The sequence below is a fragment of the Paramisgurnus dabryanus genome, chromosome 10, assembly GCF_030506205.2.
Source record: "Paramisgurnus dabryanus chromosome 10, PD_genome_1.1, whole genome shotgun sequence".
NCBI lineage: Eukaryota > Metazoa > Chordata > Actinopteri > Cypriniformes > Cobitidae > Paramisgurnus > Paramisgurnus dabryanus.
The window spans coordinates 25,348,939-25,368,422 of NC_133346.1; the positions used below are offsets into that span (position 1 = coordinate 25,348,939).

The window sequence follows — 19,484 nt, forward strand, 5'->3', positions numbered from 1 at the left end:
TCAACTTCATTTTGTTTAAGTTACTGCAACTCAGGAATAGTAAGTTGAAATGACTTATAAATTCAAGTTGATTAAACTTACAAATTTAAATGCAACAAGATGTTTTTTTACATTGTACATTAAATTGTACTATCATTAAAATGTACTATCTTTTGAATGACAGTTTCATATTTTTTGGGCCATCCCTACAAACAATTCTTGGACACGCCCCTGACAACAAGAAGAAGATAATTTAAGGTCAACATTGCATTCCACTAGTGTCTCAGTTTGCAGTTTGTCAGACTGGTTCAACAGGTTACATCACGAGGGCATTTCCCGACATGTCAACTTTTGTGCTGCTTTCACTTTCTTATAGTGCTGTTTTTGATTAATTTCTATGAAATTTAATTTGCATGTTAACCATATGAAAACTATTTCGATTCTGCATTCTAGGCTGGTCTTACCAGACAGTATAAAGCTATTCTTGGCAAACTATTATTCATATAGTAAAACGCGTGTGCGCGTGGCTTTGTGTGTGCGCGCGCAACTGCATGTGCTAATAGCAGGCTATTTCAGTGTTACTTCCCCATACCAGAATGACGCCACGGTCCACGGACTTCACATAAACGAGTAATGGATTCGTTTAATCAACGAGCACCAAAGGCATTAAGTAACGTTTTTATTCGGTTTTATGACTTCATGGTGTTCAAGATGTCATCCTGTCGTGAACTGATTGTACCTGTAGTCTTCTGTGCCCAGGTGGCCAGCTCGTTTTTTGACACCGCTCTCCAAATGGTTGTCAAAGAGCGAAGCGCCACGAACTCCACAGACCCAGACCGCGAGCAGAAAGCCATCACCAACTTCAACATGACCTTCAACATGATACTCAAATTCATGCCCATTGTGCCTGCGATCATCTTGGCAAAGGTTGGAGACAAAGGTTACAGAAAAGTGCCAATTGTCGTTCCGCTAGTTGGATACTTTCTGTCCAGAGGTTTGCTTCTGCTGGATATTTTACTGGAATGGCCTCTCCAGGTGTTGTACGCAGTCCCTGTGATTCACGGACTTTGTGGTGGATTCGCATCATACTGGGCAGGCGTGATGGCACTGGTGTCGGTGCGCGCACGTGAAGACGAGCGCTCTTTGAGCATTATGAGAACCGAGCTGGTGTATGGCATTGCTGGCTTCATCGGCAGTTTAGCTTCTGGACATTTATTTAATCTCTACACCGTTGACCTGAAACACGGAGTAGTTTTATCAGGATTAAGTGTTCTGCTTTACTTCTTCTCTCTGCTCTATGCGGCATTGTTTCTGCGGATCGGTCATCTCGCTGCGCTTGGAGACGGACAGGAGAGACGTGAGAGTGCCGGGATCATAAACCAAGACGCTCATGATAGGATAAACATAATTTTGCTTTACGTCAGTGGAATTTTGTATGATATAGCTGTGGCGGGGGGGATGGAGATGTTGGCGGCGTATGTGCTTAAAGACCCCCTAAACTGGGGCGCTACAGAAGTGGGATACGGAAACGCGATCGGGTCCCTCATCTTCATTACCAGTTTTGTTGGTGTGAAGTTGTTTACTCGATGTTCTGTTAGAGACGAGGGTATGATCATTATCGGTATGATCTCATTTGCAGTTGGGATTTACTTTATGGCATTTGTGACCACAACTCCAATGTACTTTTTGGGTAAGATGTACTAGCCTACTTATGTTTCTTACTATTTATTTTTCTTATCATTTAATACACATATTTTTTTTTTGATGTGTGATTTAAGTATATATGTACTGAAAAAATACATGTAGGAAAAAAACTACATATGCATACAGTGTCCTCCATAAATATTGGGACAGAGGCACATTTTGTGTTATCTTATATGGATGTCCATGATTTTTTCCGTTGCTGAGTGGCTTACAAGTGTGTTGTTTTTATAGTCAGAATGTACCAAATTGTTGAACTGGCCACTCTTAATGTTTCTGCTATCTATTTGTTGTGTTTTTGAAACTACCTATGGTCTGTATAAATGCAAATGCCACACTTAGAATCAACTCCAGACTTTTTACATGCTTCATTTATCAGGAAATTATTTAACAAATACAAAATTCATGTCCATAAAACAGCTTTTAAGTCAACTGTCCCATTACTTTTGGCCCCTTCAAAAAAGGGGACCTACATAATAAACAACCACCAAAATAAAACTGAGAGTGTGCACTTTAAGACACTATTTATTATGTAACTGTAACTGAAATTTTTTTTTGTAAACAGCTAAAATAACACACAATATGCCTCTGTCACAATATTTATGGAGGGCATTGTATACAAATACATATATAGGCTACATTATCAATACATTAAAATACAGGTATGAAGTGAAGTAATACTGTTACTTCACTAACAACTTTTACTTCAAAATCTTAAACTGAAAAAAGCATAACTGTAAAAAATAGGTCATTTAAATTGAGGTAATAGACTATCTTTTTGCATTTTGCATGATACATATTAAATGGTGTGCGCCAACAAAATTATTTTGAAGAACTAAAATTAGGATCTGAAGACTATGAACTTTATGTTTGCTCAAATGCACCTTTATTGATGAGTGTAGATTGGGATTCATGAGATCTAAAATTACACAAAACAACAAAAGCATATCAAAACTGAATCCAAACAGAGCTGGTTTGGAAACAAGCTTTTAATGTGATAAAAAACCTACATATAAATGACTCATTATGATTATCAATTAATGTTTTAAATGTAACCAATTATAATATTTTCCTCTCATCTTAATTACTGTTTTTTTTTCTGTAGCTCGCTCTCTCACACTGTTTGCTCTTATACCAATGCCCACCATTCGCTCTCTGCTCTCCAAACAAGTCAAGGGAACTTCATACGGTAGGTCTAAACTCTTCATTCTATAAGCATATGCCAGGAAATCATTCAGGGATAAGGGATTGTGTTTGCATATGACATTGCCAAAGATGGGCTATTTAATACATTAAAGATTCCTCAAAAGTACACCCAGACCCCAGTTAGCTCTATTTACAGTATGTTGTTGCAGTGTAAAGTCAGTCTGTTCATGCACAGGAAAACATGTGAGAACAAAAACAGAGAACTGAAAAAATATGTGGTGCATTCAGGAGTGGAGACCACAAAAGTCTTCATGCTTCGGTTGTGTGGTACTAAGAAGAAACTTCATAGACATTAATTAAGTTAAATAATATTATTATTCTGTTCTGATTTCTAGATCTGTTTTAGTTTATATAATCTGAAAGAATTCCCAGTAGACATTTACAATTATCCTTCAGTGTTTATCACTGTGCACTGCAGTTCCACCTCTATTCAAAGCACTTTGTGGTTCAGCAATATATGGAGATAATTTAAGGTGTTGCACGTTTACACTCCTTCTGATTTACTTCCTCCTCCAACTCCCTTTCTGGTCATTACTAATCTAGAGAATAAGATCTGGTAACTGTGAGCTCTGGTTGTGTCATGTTCTGTGACTGTTCAGTGTTATCTAGGGACTCTTATTTTGAATTATTCATTGACTTAAAAGTTGAATTTGGTTCTGTTATTTCTGTGTATTCTTCTTATTGTTTTCATGTGTTCCTCTTGTTATCATTTGTTTTCTATATAGTTACAGCTTAACCATATCCTGTTAGTTTATTCACTTTGTACATGTATAGACACCTCTTTTCATTTGCATTTTATTGGTTATTGTCTTTGTGTTTGCTCGTGAATTTGCTGAGGTTTTGAATTTTTCAAATTGCAATATACTGATAACTGGATTGCATTGGTATCAAAATAATACCATACTAAAGAAATAAAATACAGCACTAATGCAAACATGGTTTGTCTGCTACACCAGCCACAGGTTTTATGTTAATACATCTTAACCAGTTTAGTTTTACTCTGTGTAAAAACTAAAATGATTTAGTGCAACAGGTTTCCACACAATTTTCAAGTAAAGTCAACTAATTCGGGTTAAGAGTGCACAGTATTTAGTTCAATTACATCAGTAATTACAACTGTAATTAAATTACTGGAAAAAAAGAGTAATCCCTTACTTTTTCTTTTTTAAAGGGAAAAGTAATAAATTACAGTAACTAATTACTTAGTAACTAGTTACACCCAGCAGGGCCAGCACTGCTTATATGTATATTTAATATGACTATGAATAATAATGATGGTGATTATTGTTGTTGTCATTATCTTACATATGGGATTTTATTAAAGTATGTTTGTTCCTTTTTCTTCCATAGGTATTACCTTTGTCATGCTCCAATTGTCCTTTAAACTTGCTAGCTTGGTCACCACACCCATCTATACCAAGATCTATCAGGCCACACTTGACACCTTCCCTGGGTTTGTCTTCATACTGTCCAGCATATTCACTGTCCTGTCTATGATACCCATCAGGTGAGTCCCTTAAAGTGCTTTGAAACTACTTTTGTAACTGAAATGTAACTGAAGTGATAATGTAGAAGTAATAGTTATGTTGTTTTGGGTTTTCCTGTAAAGTGTTGTAGGATGGCGCTCAGCAAGACACAGTGGATATGAGAGAATTCAAGGGAACTAAAAACATCAAATCCTTAAAGAAATCATGACATATCTCTTTTAAAAGAATGTGATTCAGATATGGATTGTACTTTTTTTGTAGAAATGCACTGTTACATAAGATTGTGTCCTAACAGGACATGAGACATTAATGTCAACCTTTCAACCCGGTGTCAGAATATGCCTATTTCCGTATGTGATAGTATGGAGAAGTGTAGTTTTTATAAGTCATGTTTGTTCCTCAAGAAACCACATACTTCCCAAACCTTCTCCAAAACATGCCAAATATATAAAATTAACCCAGATAGGGTGATCAGGTCTTGTTTTATACTGAAGAGGGTTTTTTGCAATATAAAACTGGTTGGATGTACATAATTACACTTATTACATGGCTATGTGTCACATGAATAAACAATTGGACACAGATTATTTTGGGCAATTTATTATTTCATTTGTAACATATAAATACCATTCATACCAGGTTTGAATCCGTTAAAATAAGTGATATGTTAAACATATAGGAAGAACAGATAAAGATGACTCACAGATGAGTGGTATATTATCAGGGATAACTAACCTACCAATCAGAATTAAAATCAGGGTGTTGAGGTCCTGATCATCCAGTCTGGCTTTAGTTTGGAATATCATTAGTTGAATGTTTTGAAGATGTCTCTTACATGTTAGTAAAGAAATTTGTTATGCAGATCTGACTAGAAATAATCAAGGTATCGAACTGCACAATAAATAGTTTGTTTTAAATGTTTTATCCATGAAGGAAAATACATTTTATTTTAGAATGTCATTTTTCAGTGGCAGAAAATGAAAGTTCCTTAATGCTGAAGTGTAAATGCAAGTTTACTATTAGTGCCATCACAGATACATTTGTAGATGTCCTACTTGAATTGATTTGTTTACTTGAAAAGGTAGAAAGTACTGTTTTGAGCAGGTAATGCAACACATCCATTTATACAATTTTTAGAATGTTTCATGTATGAACGTTTGAGATATATGCTGACATTCTGTATTATTAAACAGAACAGTATTTGTAATAAACAAATATTTTATTATTACTGTTTTATACTAAATTAAATGCAACAATGTTTCTATATTAAAGAGGCTGGTGTGTTTTTGTCATATAGGAGCATGCAGAAGCTTACACCCTGTCAAAATGTATTTCACTGTGAACTGAAAATGAATGGAGCACCATGCAAATGTTTAGGCTTTTAGCACTTTAACTTTTACCACGGTCCATAGTTCGTTTTCTAGAGCTATGGCTTGCTCACATTAAGGCAAAGTGATGCAGATTAAAAAATTTATATATACCCTTGATTTCCCAGACAGTCAAGTTCCAGGACATACACTATACTGTTCAAAAGTTTAGGGTCTCTTCACTGAAGTGTTTTTCGTGATCCTTTAAATTTTGAGATGGCAAGCGTCAAAATGTTTAAATTTAGTTACTGTACATGGGGGAATATATAAATATGTAAATAATTATTTTCATTATAAAATGTTTTTAAATAATGTTTTTCAAATGGATGAAATGATTAAACAAAAATACCCCTTTATTGCAGAGGTGAAACAACTTTTTGGGCCAGAACTTTTTCCTTTGGGGAAAGAAAAATATAAAAGTTTTATCTGACTTTGTGTACAGAGTTAAATCATTTATATTACAAAAAGTATTATACAAAAAATGTGAATTACAGCAAACTTATTGCGCATTATTTTAAAAAAAATTCTGAATTTTATTTTAGTGAAATAAAAAGTCACATGTGCTTTTTTGGCACCAATGTTTTGTTTATTTTCATACATAAAATGATGGCCCATCTGATAACAATAAAAACAATGCATTACATTAATGAGTTTGTAAGATATACTTGTAGGGCCCTAGCAGCACAATGCAAAGGGATTATTGCTATGTTCATCCCGACGCAGTTATAATTTTCACGTTCAGTGGCAGGTTATTTAAATAACAAATGCATTTGTGCCTATTTGAGTCCCATGGGCATGCTGGTCTGAAAACAAGGTGTGTTTAGGCGCATTGTTGGCGTGTTGCTCTTCTGAGGCAACTACAATAGACTACGCCATTGGCCAACTAAAACCTTGTCTAAAGTCATTGGCGCAATATTGTTTTTTGTTACATTAAAGAGTGCATAAGTAATACGCGTCTATAACAAATGCAAATATGACATCTATTTTGATTTTTTTTTAATGCAACCCCAAAGATTTATTGTAAATATTACTTCTATATTATTAAATATTACCTTTTTTAAATAATGTGTCACAGGTCGGGGTGGACCACAGACGTAACAAAACGGGGTTCCTCCAATATGGGTTCTTGATCCTGTGGCGCCCTCCGCTTTCCTGGAGGCAGAATTAAAAAGAGAGACACAGTCAACACTCCGTGCGATAGAGCTCGACTACCTTGACTTCACACTTCGAGGGTCCCCAGGGGTGGATACGTCCTCTGTGGTCTGTTATACGACTGACACTCTTCTCTCTCTCTCTTTCTTTCTATAGCTGGACTGCTGGGGCTCCGATTGTGCGCTTCTCCAACCGACGGGGGTGATCCGACGGAGCGGCTCTTCGCTGGGACCAGCGGTAGGTATTTCACGGATGGTCGAAGCTTTTTGCTTCCTTCCTCAGGTGGGGAGTTGTGAGCAGAGGTAAGGGTTTACACAGGTAACTGTAACCCACGGCTTCTCTGGTTTGTAGTGGCTCCTGTCGACACAAGCACAGCACTCCTCTGCAAGCTTAAGTGTACACACACACACAATAAAGGCAATGCTTCACCCACAGCCCTCCTCACACTTTTCGTGACTAAGGACGGAGCCAAAACTTGACCCGGGTTCGTCGTGTGGCCTGGCTGGGCGTAGTTCTTAGCGGAGGGGGAAAAAGTGCTTAAAGGGTGAACGCCGAACCTCCTGTGTTTATTCCTGATTATACTCCTCGGCTCACCCACGCTTCTTTCCATGGTGGGGCCGCAAATCCGCGTGCTAAACTCCACAACACACTTCAGGTAATATACCCTCTTCAATATCACTGGCTATGATATACACTGTTACTCACGTGAGTGGAACAATCCTCCACAACGCTAACGTCCTCCGTTGTTTTCCAATCCTACTCCCCGGCACGCCCACTAGGGTTGTTGCGGTGACAGAATTTTCCCACCGGTTAATCAGTGCGTGACAAACCCGGTTATACCGGTTTCACCGGGTGGGAGGGGCTTATAAATGCACAGAAGTGCGCATTTTACTTTCACTTTTGAATTAGATGCAACTGTTGTTTAAATCCAGCGCTTGCGTACGCTGCGTTAAATTGCGTATGAATTTGCGTGCAAATGTGAGTGCAACAGCTGGTTTAAGTGCTTGAGTCAATGTGCGCAGGTACTTCTGACAGAAACCCGCCAGTCCCAAGCAGAGCAACCGGATATTCCTCCATAAAGCGCTGCTTGAATGATGGGTTTATTATTCTTCTTAATGAAAAACACAACAACAAAACGATCTCGCCTATATTAAACATCATATATGTATCTTATAACAAAAACGAGTAAGCACGCGTCTTCTGCCATCGTCTGCTCGCCGCAGTCTGACAGAAATGAAATCTGACACCCGCAGCCGCTGCTCTGTGATGACGCGCGTTCAGCTCCGCTGGATTCAGCCAGCAGACACATTCAGTTGTAAGTGTTTACTCTCTCTAACCAAACTAAATGATTTAATTACAAGAAAATATCAAAACGCCGGTGAAAGACGGTGTCGCGGTGGGCAAGTGATCTAACCGGTGAGAGGCTGAAGCACCGCAGTAATCACAGTTTCACCGACTATCGCAACAAGCCTAACGCCTACGTTTCTCTCTACAGTGGGGCCGCACACTGAGTAGTAAACTCACAACACACGTCAGGTAAGGAAATCTCCTCAATACTTTATACACACATCTGGGTACTCACTCTATAGATGACACTCTGTTGCTCTGCTTCCCCATTTAGCTTACCCACGGCTGTAACTTGCCTTCGACAAGGTCTTTAGCGAAGGCTCTTCAGTGTGACTGCTCCAACAACGTCAACACATTACAGCACATCCACATCACAACGGTAAGTATTCGTTACGTACTCAGCCTAGTCGATCGTATCTTTGATTCGTCCTTCACACAATCACTAGCGACTCGGTTTCTTCTAAGAAGATTTTCCTCAAGCCTTCACAAGACCAGTTTCCGTGGTTGCACACAATGCAGCGATCCAGACGGGATACAGCACAACAACAGCACAATAACAGCACCCAACAACAGCACAATAACAGCACCCAACAACAGCACAATAACGGCACCCAACAGCAGCACAATAACGTCACCCAACAGCAGCACAATAACAGCACCCAACAGCAGCACAATAACAGCACCCAACAGCAGCACAATAACAGCACCCAACAGCAGCGCAATAACAGCACCCAACAGCAGCGCAATAACAGCACCCAACAGCAGCGCAATAACAGCACCCAACAGCAGCGCAATAACAGCACCCAACAGCAGCGCAATAACAGCACCCAACAGCAGCGCAATAACAGCACCCAACAGCAGCGCAATAACAGCACCCAACAGCAGCGCAATAACAGCACCCAACAGCAGCGCAATAACAGCACCCAACAGCAGCGCAATAACAGCACCCAACAGCAGCGCAATAACAGCACCCAACAGCAGCGCAATAACAGCACCCAACAGCAGCCCTTACTTGCATTTTGAGGGCTCCTTTTATACTCCTTCTCTTCCTTTCCTTAGCCAATCTCCAATCGCTGCGTTGATTGTACACACCTGCGGCTAGTTTAGCCTGATTTGCCTCTCGGAACACAACCGGAAGTTCCTGTGTTTGCGGTGAATCATCCGGGTGGAAACTATCTTCGGGCGGAACCAATCCTCCCAACTTTAGTTCCGCCTATAGAAAAAGTCACACGGTGACATCTGCTTTTCTAAACACTCACGGCGCTGTCCCAGTGCTGAAATGGTTTGGATGTCCAGATGTTTGTTAATTCTTTTAGAGTACATTTTCTTGAATATTTGTAAATTACAGTTTTTTTCAGTCGCTAACAAGCATTTGTCCAATCAGTTGTCACATTTTCAAAACTCTAAACACAATTAGCACAGCATCGGTCTTTTGTGGCCATACCATTCATTCATTTCATGTCGTTTTCATACAATATGCAGTCAGTAAACACATTTTCACAATGCTTACATTTTCTTAACAGACAAGCTATACCTCCCACCAAAATTATGGATTGTTTTTGTAGTATTTACAAATGCTTACATGCAACATACCACAATAGCAAAAACAATATTCCAAACCATAGATACAGTATAAAAACCTTTATATTGGGTAAATTGGGCCAACCACAGCTGATTCCAGTCTAGCTTAGGTTATTTTTTCTTTTACATTGATACTTATACAGTAAAAGGAGGACTTTGAGGAGTGATGTTTTTGAAAACAGAAACAGACAAACACTGTAATGTCTGGACGAGGAAGCATAAAAGCAAGAGGCACATGGAGAAGAGCAGGCCCAGTGAGAGGTGCAATGAGAGATGCAGGACCAGTGAGAGATGCAGTGAGAGATGCAGGAACAGTGAGAGATGCAGTGAAAGATGCTGGCCAGTGAGAGATGCAGTGAGAGGTGCAGTGAGAGATGCAGTGAGAGATGCAGTGAGAGGTGCAGGAGCAGTGAGAGGTGCAGGGTCAGGGAGAAGAGCAGGGGCAAGGAGAGAGCAATGTAGCAGTGTAAGAATGTGTGTGGTAGCATTCCAAGGGCTGCAAGAACAGTAGTCAGGGATGAATTTCACTAATTTCAGTAGGAGAGGCTGGTGAAAGAGTGCAGCCCAATTTGAGGCAGTCAAAGGTTGCCTCCATTATACGCATCTTTCAACAATTACATGGATTGTTTCTATTCTCACTTGACATTTCAATAAGGTCATACAGTAATGCATGTAGAATTTTTTTGTCCCTCTTAAGGGACCCTCTGGGGGAAGAGGAAAGCTCCTCAATAATGATCAAAATCAATACTGTAAAACTTTTTCAGTTCTACATACCGTACCTCCTGTAGTCAACAGTAAAGGTAAAAAAATGTATTTGCTTTTTACTGGAATGCTTTTGAATTTGAACATTGCTGTACATGTGGACATACAGTTCGCAACCAAGAAATTTAGTGTTGACTGCATGTTTTGCAGGCAAATACCTGTAAAACTGAAACATAAAAGTCTATGCAGTTTTTGTAATGTCAACAATAGCCAGTATTTTGAAACCTGGTGTACTTTTATTGATTGCATGTACTTTGTGAAGTGAAAAGAAGTGTTATTCTTTGAAAGAATAATTTTATTTTGAGTCAGCATTCCAGTGTTTTGGTTAAGTTAGTGTGTGCAGAGAAAGATGTGTTCCATTTTGAAATGAAGAGTTAGTATATATTTAACAAAATGTGTTTTTGAGAAGAAAATGATCCATTTGGCCAATTGTGTTTTGTAGGTGGAAGTCTGTGTTAAGTGTTTAGAAAAAGTATCTGAAGTATGGGTAAGGGCTTGTTAGCGATTGAAAACACTGTATTACTTGAGATTACACTGTTCATGTAGGCTATCCATACATTTATGTAGCCCAGCTAGGGTTATTTAGTATAATTTCTCTTATTTTCCATGTTATGGGGCATTAATGATTGTTTGTGGTTCAAATAATATCATAACTGTGTCTGTGTATTCTGATAAAATATTTGTGCACTTTCCCTTGAAATTTTTTTCAGCTCCCCTAGAGTTAAAAAAGCTAACAGGAGGATTGATGCATACAAGCATTTCTAACAAAACACACTGGACACTGAATCTGGGGATTTTGACTCAGTGTAATAAATCCATGGTTAGTCAAGACTACATAGGAATTTAAAACATTAATGTGTTTTTAATCTTAATATCATTGTTCCTGTTGCACCCATGGTAAGGCAGCAAAGTTCCTTGATTATTACACCGGAATGAGAATGTAATTCTTAGGAATATCGGCCTAGAAAATCTTACATGATATTATAATAATAAACTTTATTTTATAGAGCGCCTTTAAAAGCAACTTCTCAAAGCGCTGTACACAAACTAAGCAACACAAAACTCAAGTAATAAAATAACATCAACAATTAAATGCTAGTTTTGAAGTCTTGAGTCTACCTTTAAAAATGTCGTAGCTCTGAGCTTCCCTAAGATCAAGAGGCAGAGAATTCCAAAGGACAGCAGCATACACTGTAAAAAAGTCTTTATTTTTATAGTCTGTGTATTTTACAGTTTCCTTCTGTTTTTGTGTAAAACAGAATTTATTTGACAATAATACAGAAATGTACTGTGGAATTAGATTTGTAAAATAAAATAACAGGGAAACGTTGTTACTGTAAATACTCATGACTTTCTGATTTTTTTTTTTTTATAAAAAATGTCCTTTATTTCATATGAAAACACTGTTAAAATTCAGGGGCCCAAAACATATTTTATTTACAGTTTGGGGAATTAATTTTACAATGTTTTTTCTTTTTTTTTACATGACAGAATATGTGTCTTCAAATCACAGGAATATACTGTTTAATAAAATGTGTAACATGATTTTACAAAGAAATTCTGTATAAATTTACTACACTAAATATCTGTTTTTTTAAACAGATTCTAAATTATTTTAACAAAGTAATCCTAAAAATACAGTTTTAATTATAGCCTTTTAACAAGTGAAATACTGTAACAGCTATGTTAATTTCTGACACCACGCATGTCACGGATGATCAGAGATCTGTTAAAAAATAACTACTGTAGGAGCCATTTGTTTATGTTTATTTAACCTAATTTTAGTATTATTATTTAACTTTAATTAAATTGTATTCCTTTATTTCAATGTATTTATATTTAACTTAAGTCTCTGTGCTGATTTGAGTATGTGCTCCCCATGTAGGTAAAACGTTACCACCAAGCCAACAGGTGCTTTATAAATTAATGATGGATTACAAACCAATCAGAGAGTGGGGGGAGCAAGCAGAAACAATCATTGACCGTGCTCACACACTAAAAGAATGATGATATTATTTGCTTTGTTTTCAAGTTTTTTTAGCATTTTATTGACAAATAAATATCGAGATCAGAACGAATATTAATGGAAACGAGTGTTGATTGAACATGAGTCAAGAGGAAGCCCCCCACTGTCTCAAAGACTAAAAGTTTGCCAGAACAACTACTGTGAAGTGAAGTATACTCATTTGTCAATTTGTACAGGTTGGCATTTTCTATTTTCTTAGTAATGCATCTTTGTCTATCATACTTTTCTATATATAGTTTCTTTATAGTTTTCCTTTTCACTACCTACTATGTGACTTTATGCTGAGCCTTGTGTTTTCAACACATTAGACTACACAGTACCACAGTATTGGACTCCTCTTAAGGTGCAAGGATTCAAGGTATAAATTTGTCACATACTCAGTTATATAGAGAATAAATAACCAGTAGTGAAATGGAAGTCATGTCAGCTCCATGGACAAAATAAAAAAAATATGTACAGAACAATATAGGCTACTGTAATTAACTCAATGGTTTTTCTCACGAAATAGACAATTGTCCTGGCACCATGATAATTCAAAAGCTTAATTCAAAGCTTATTGGGCAATCAGTGAGGCAGTTATGCATTTTTGTAAATCAGAGTAAACAACATAAGCCATGTTTCCATCCACATGTTTTTATCCGAATTAAGTGATATCGAATGAAAACTGCCTTATGGAAACAGTAAAATTCGATTGAATTTCATGAATATCGACTCAAAAGAAATACGTTCGATCTCATCGGATTTTATCTTGATCGATATATGCCTTATTCGATAAACGCTGATGGAAACGTTATTTGCCGAATAAATAATGATTTGCGATTAAGGTTTAGGTCATTTTATGGTTGCAACCCACACACAAAACAAAGAAGAAAAAGTTTTAGGTCCGCTCTGGTGGCACACATGGTGTGTGTCAAAGTCAGATGTAAGTGGACAAACGACGAGACGAGATTCATTTTAAATTTAATTTACCAGAGAAAATAACGGCTATTTAAGAGCTGAAGATCTTTGTCGGATTCGGGCTTTATTTCTAACATTTTACACGGGCTCGTGCTCCGCCTTTGCACGGTAAATGAGCGGTCAAGTTCAATGCTGCTGGATGCCCTATCAGTAAGCGCAGGACCACGCTAAAGCCATTTACAGTGGATTTAATAATTTCCTCAACAAAATGTAGCCTAATCTTGGTGAGTATAGGTTTAATGTATAACTTAATACATAATTTAGACAGAGGATATAGACTAATGTTGGCATTAAAGTGCGTGTTGCAGGTTAACCACCACTGTCGATTAATGGGTACATAAATCACTCAAGATATGTGTATAATTTTTAAAATGTCTCAAAAATGGTCTTAAAGACCACTTTTTTTACGTTTTTGGTATTAACGGTTATTTTAACGCAATTCTGCGATGACGTCACGTTGGGGAGAAGTGGAGAAAGACTCAGCCAGAGCCATAGAGATAGATGAGACATTTATTGCTGTTTAATACTTACGTATATAATTTGGAAATCATATATACATCGTAGGAAATATATAATGTGTTATACTGCAAAGTTACCATGCTAATTATTATTTATGATATATGTGGAGATAAATAAAACTTCGCAAATCTGCTGATTTGATCCATTCATGTCCTGACCACCAGGCTAGAGATTTTTAAACATCCTTAATCCACACTTACTAGTCTATCAAATAATATCTCAAATATATTGTTTTGTGAAATAAAAGGATGCTTTGTTATATTGTTTATGTGATTATAACGAATCACACGATCATTTTATACGCAGCAGCAGTCAGCAGCACACTCGGATCCGACCGCATACATACTGTAATAAACAGGCGTTCGGCGGCTTTTTACATCACGACAGACTATGCCATTTGAGGAGGAACCGCTCATTGATCACCGTATTTTTATAAATCCTGTACATGTTTGGACCTGCCGAACAGGTTGAGCACTTTCATATACTTTGTTGAGCAGAGAGGCTGCACTTTGACCAGCGGGCTGCGGTAACCGGCGCATATCACGCCGCCAGACGGTGTTGTTAACTCGAAATGTATAACTATTATCAGATCGACCCACCGGGAAAGTCCCGACTCTCTCGATTGCCATTCCGCTACTGGCTGTAAGAAAGTGAGTGCGTTTGGGTCGCTGGTCCCCGCGAACAGATGTGACGTGCTTCACTCACCTTCAAGGATTAGAGACATGCTGCCAAAACCGTTTGTGCTGAAGATCGCATAAAAGTTACACCCACTTCAGGCAGGATCATGGACCCCCTCAAGCCAGCATGCACGAGTATGTTAATTGTTTGTTTACTTTCTACACGAAGATATGCTAACGTTATGCTATCTGGCTGTCTGCCTATCTCTCTATACTAGCCTATCCATCTGTCTGTCTATCTATCTGTCTATCTATCTATCTATCTATCTATCTATCTATCTATCTATCTATCTATCTATCTATCTATCTATGTAAATAATCTGCGCTATCAGAACTGTACTTTATTCGTCTTTCTATAGTCATTCTCAATGCTCTCAAGGCTGCTTTGGTAAATTCTCTCCCCAGCGTGACGTCATACAGTGCGTTGTGGGGGAAAGGAGAATCATTGCAAACCGCTGTACTTTTTCATACTTTTTCGGGTTTTGTGATACTCAACAACATAAAATACAATGGATAACAGTTTAAATGTTTATTATTAACAAGCAAATTGCACAAATTCGTTGAAAAAATTTACCTGCAAAACGCCCTTTAAAGAAAGTGGCGAAGCAAATCCCACGGAACCTTTATCTTAATTTCGTTATTCCCAAATAACCATCTTATTCAGAATGTATTATCTTACTTTAATTCGTTAAGAAATAATTGTTTTTATTGGCATGTTGGCCTGTTTATAATGTATTGCATATGCCTATTTAGAACGAGATGTTACGATGTTACAGAATACAGATGACTTTTTTTTTTCTTTGTTTCAACATCCAAGTATCATTAATAAATAATGTTAAAACATGTGTAAATTACTCATTCTTGATAAAAGCTGTTTGCGTGCGCACATTTAAATAATGTCTGGCTGTAAACGTGTTCAAAGTTAAAGGAGCATTTCACCTGTAGAAACATTAATCTTTATTAAAAGTGCGTCATATTTGTAGTCGAAATGTAACATACATTTAGAATTTGGTGCCTATTTGGCCGAGAAAAGGGGTGTTTGCAGTCTCACTCCCTCAACAAAGATATTGGACTTCCTTCTTTCAATGATGCAAAATGATGATTTTACATCATTGAAAGAAGGAAGTGCAACACTGAAATCTGTATTTCTCCTGTCTCAGCGGCAACTGAGAAAATGATGCATGACCATTCAAAAACATGACTGGGGTTCTAACTATACAAAGCTTTATGCAAATGGGTGAAGTGTCCCTTTAATAACGACAACTGCAATTTATATAGCGTCGAAAACTAATGCAAATGAAAATATGACACACTTCTGTGTTCAGCAAGCAATTTTCAGGGCAATCGAACAGGCATCAGAATGAACACCCCGGCAAAGGGACCCGTGCACACGCTGGAAGCGCACCACAACGGCCCTGTCCCAAATGGCGCACTTCATGTGGACTTTCGGTCTCGTGGCCTTAAATTGCGCGTTCTCGCTTAGTCTACGAGTCCATAGGGTGTCCCATCTGTCATTTTTACGCTTTGAAGTGAGCTCATCAGCGCCTCCTTTGCCCCCTTGATGCGGTCTTCAGCGAAGCCCGCACTGCAGCAGGCTTCACGCACTTTGCCAACCCAGAAGTCCTTGCGAAAGGGCAATCAGACCAATCAGACGACGGAAGGGAGGAGTTCACACTGACGGCCAACCTCTCTACCTATTTCTGATGTGATGCTCGAGTCTGTCCCAAAATACGACTCCGGTGCACCCACGTGGACTCACATCAAGGGTCCCTAAAGTCTGGACTACGTGATGTCATCAAAGTGTGGACTCTGAGGAGGACCACAAGTCCGGAGTGTGCCATTTGGGACAGGGCGAACAACGAACTAAGGAGACACAGGTGAATCAGATTTACTGTGGCTGCATTCCAGATAAAGGGAAGGTAAGTGAACGCCTAAAGTATTTACAAACGAATTCAGATATACTCAATACTACAACTGACGACCGACAGCAAAGCAATTAATATAGGCAGGATATTATGTTAGTTAGGTTGCCGCTAATGTTTGTTACTTAATTGTGTCTTAACATATTAGCTTGTATTTTTTGGCCGTGGCTGTGTGAAATAACATTGCTAGTAACGTTAGCAGCTATAAAATACGACGTGTTAACACTTGTTAAACGAATAAACTGTGATCGATGAAAGTGTTAGGAAAAGATCATTGTTTTGTTATTTCTTTGTTGTTGTTTTTCTTGTTCTGTTTTATGTCTGCATAAAACTGCTGTTTTCCACGTACAACAAGTGACTTGGTAGTTTAGTTTACGGTTGTTGTCATATACAGCGAGTGCACTGATGATATTTGTTAGATTTCTGATTTCATGCTTTGTTGTTCACAATTTTTATGTATGGTGTTTTATATAATAATTCCTATTCTACAAAGCTTATACATTGTTGGTCTCCGTGCCACCACAGATCTGCCTGAACATTTGACTCTGATTTGTGGAAGGGGTGCGTTTAAACCGGTAAATGCAAAGACGCATCCTCTCTGTTCATTGCAGCAAACAGAATGGTAAAGTTTAACAGTTAACACTGATACAGTACACATCAATACACTTTTTGTTTGCAGATCTCTTATTTAAAATGGCCCATGCACCTACAGATTTGATGATTGCCGCAGAGCAAGAAGATTCTCTTTCCAAGGCTTGAACCTCGGCTGGGATAGGAGGCCTTTCTGTGTGGACTGCTTGGTCTCCCTGTGTCAGCTTGGCCACGCACGCACGCATGCACGCACTAATATATACTTGTATATATTTAAAGTTATAGATAATATACATTCTGTTTATCACTGAATATTTTTTTGTATTTATAGGTGTTTTGAATGTTTTTATACAATCAAATGAATAGGTTGTTTGAAAATATTATGAGAAGACTTACAAAACATGCATTTACATGGAGACAAAAAAGTTTTTCAAATGTAGATGATTTGAATTTAATTAAGTCACACTTAAGTCACAAAAAAGAAGAGCAAAGCAGCTAACCACACAGTTCTATGAGACCAAAACAACTGCAAAGAACACTTCATGGAGGTGTTCATGGAAGGATCAAGCTACTTGCTTTTTGAAGATAAAAGCGAAATTACATGCAAAAGAAGCCTTCCATACAAATATTGGAGAACAATAGAAACGCAGACATGACCTTGTTTTCATGCCCAAGCACTCTGCACCTACTGGGATTTGAACTGAGGGTTTTCCGCAAGAAAGTCAGGGACACTACCAATGTACCACAGAGGTCCTGCTGGAGGCACAAACATAGGGTTGATGCTACTAGAATCTGCATAAAGTTATCTATCAGACTATTGCAATACCTTTATATAAACTACCTTAAATATCCATACAAATCAGCTGCCACTGGAAGTTAAACAGACAAACTACTTTCATGATTTGAAAACTAAAATAAAGTGTAGAGGACTTACAAGATATACAGACAGTTTACTTTAAGTAACGCCAGTTTTTGCTGTTCGACTTTAAATACAAACTTTTTTAAATACAAACTTAATTCTTGCAGTGGCGGCGCCGCATAAAATTGAACTCTCCTAAAAACTTGTGAGTAGTGATTTTCGGACCAGTGCACATGTGCTGCGTATGAAACCGCCTACTTCATACTATATAGTACGCGAAATGCAGTAGGCGAGGAGATTAGTATGTCCGAATACATAGTTTTCGAAAAACAGTATGCTTAAAGTACCCGGATGACCTACAACTTCCGGTTAGATTTTGCAGTGTGCCTACGATGGACACTTCACTATCCTATGATGCCCAGGCAAAGGAGTTATCCAACGAAGAAGAAGAGGCATGCGGCTGTTTTCGCGCTGGAATGACATATGTCACGTGATGTAGCAACATGGCGGATGTAGTACGTCCGAATCTCATTATACTACCAGAATTCATATTATACAGTACCTACTGTTTTCTTATCTTATTCAGTACCTACTATACAGTATGCTGTTTCGGACGCAGCCATGGACTTAGCAGTTATGGAGGCCCCCCTTCCAAGCTTGAGGCCCTAGGCATTTGCCTACTCTGCCTATAGCTAGCGCCGGCCCTGCATGGAGACAAAACAAAAAAAGTTTTTAAAAAGTAGATGATTTTAATTGAATTAAGTCACACTTATTGCATAAAAAGCAGAGCAAAGCAACTTACCACACAGTTCTACGAGACTAAAACAACTGCAAAGAACACTTTAAAAGGTCAATGGAAGGATCAAGCTACTTGCTTTGTGAAGATAAAAGCCAAATTGCATGCAAGGAAAGATGCCTTCCATAAAAGTACTGGAGGAAAATGGAAGTACAGACATGATCATGTTCTTCATGCCCAACCACTGTGACCCTACAGTGTTACAGTGGTGTTTATGAGTCAAAAGAGCCCACTCTCATGTCTGTAAAGTTTTCTGATGCATAGAAAAGCTTTTGCAAAAACGGTTAAGTCAAAAGAGCCCACCCCCATATCTTTCTAGGATGTTCTGATGCAGAGAAAAAGTTCTTGCAAAACGGTTGTTAGGATATTCTCATTGGTTGGTAGGGAATGAATTAGTATCCAGCAAAGATTTTACTTCAAGCAATAAAAAGGAACAATCTATGTCGTCTCATAATTTTTGATGAAACTTTGTAGTGGTTTTTAGCAAAAATTGCCATTCACTAGGTGGCGCTATGAAAAAATCGTGCATGCAACCTCAGGTCATGACTGAGTTAC

The 19,484-nt window shown here is 38.1% G+C and overlaps 1 protein-coding gene across 2 annotated transcripts; it reads left to right on the top strand.

The window, feature by feature from the left end:
* Window positions 1–302: 302 nt before the first annotated feature.
* Window positions 303–5,644, top strand: slc46a2 (solute carrier family 46 member 2). 2 transcript variants are annotated; one of them, XM_065240593.2, is made up of 4 exons: window positions 303–1,669; window positions 2,786–2,869; window positions 4,237–4,393; window positions 4,468–5,644. In XM_065240593.2, the coding sequence occupies exons 1-4, from the start codon at window positions 613–615 to the stop codon at window positions 4,532–4,534; spliced, it is 1,365 nt and encodes a 454-aa protein (XP_065096665.1). In that variant the 5' UTR covers window positions 303–612; the 3' UTR covers window positions 4,535–5,644. The 2 variants fall into 2 exon arrangements, with proteins under 2 accessions (XP_065096665.1, XP_065096666.1); XM_065240594.2 differs by having other exon boundaries at window positions 306–1,669; window positions 4,496–5,644.
* The last annotated feature ends 13,840 nt before the right edge of the window (window positions 5,645–19,484 follow it).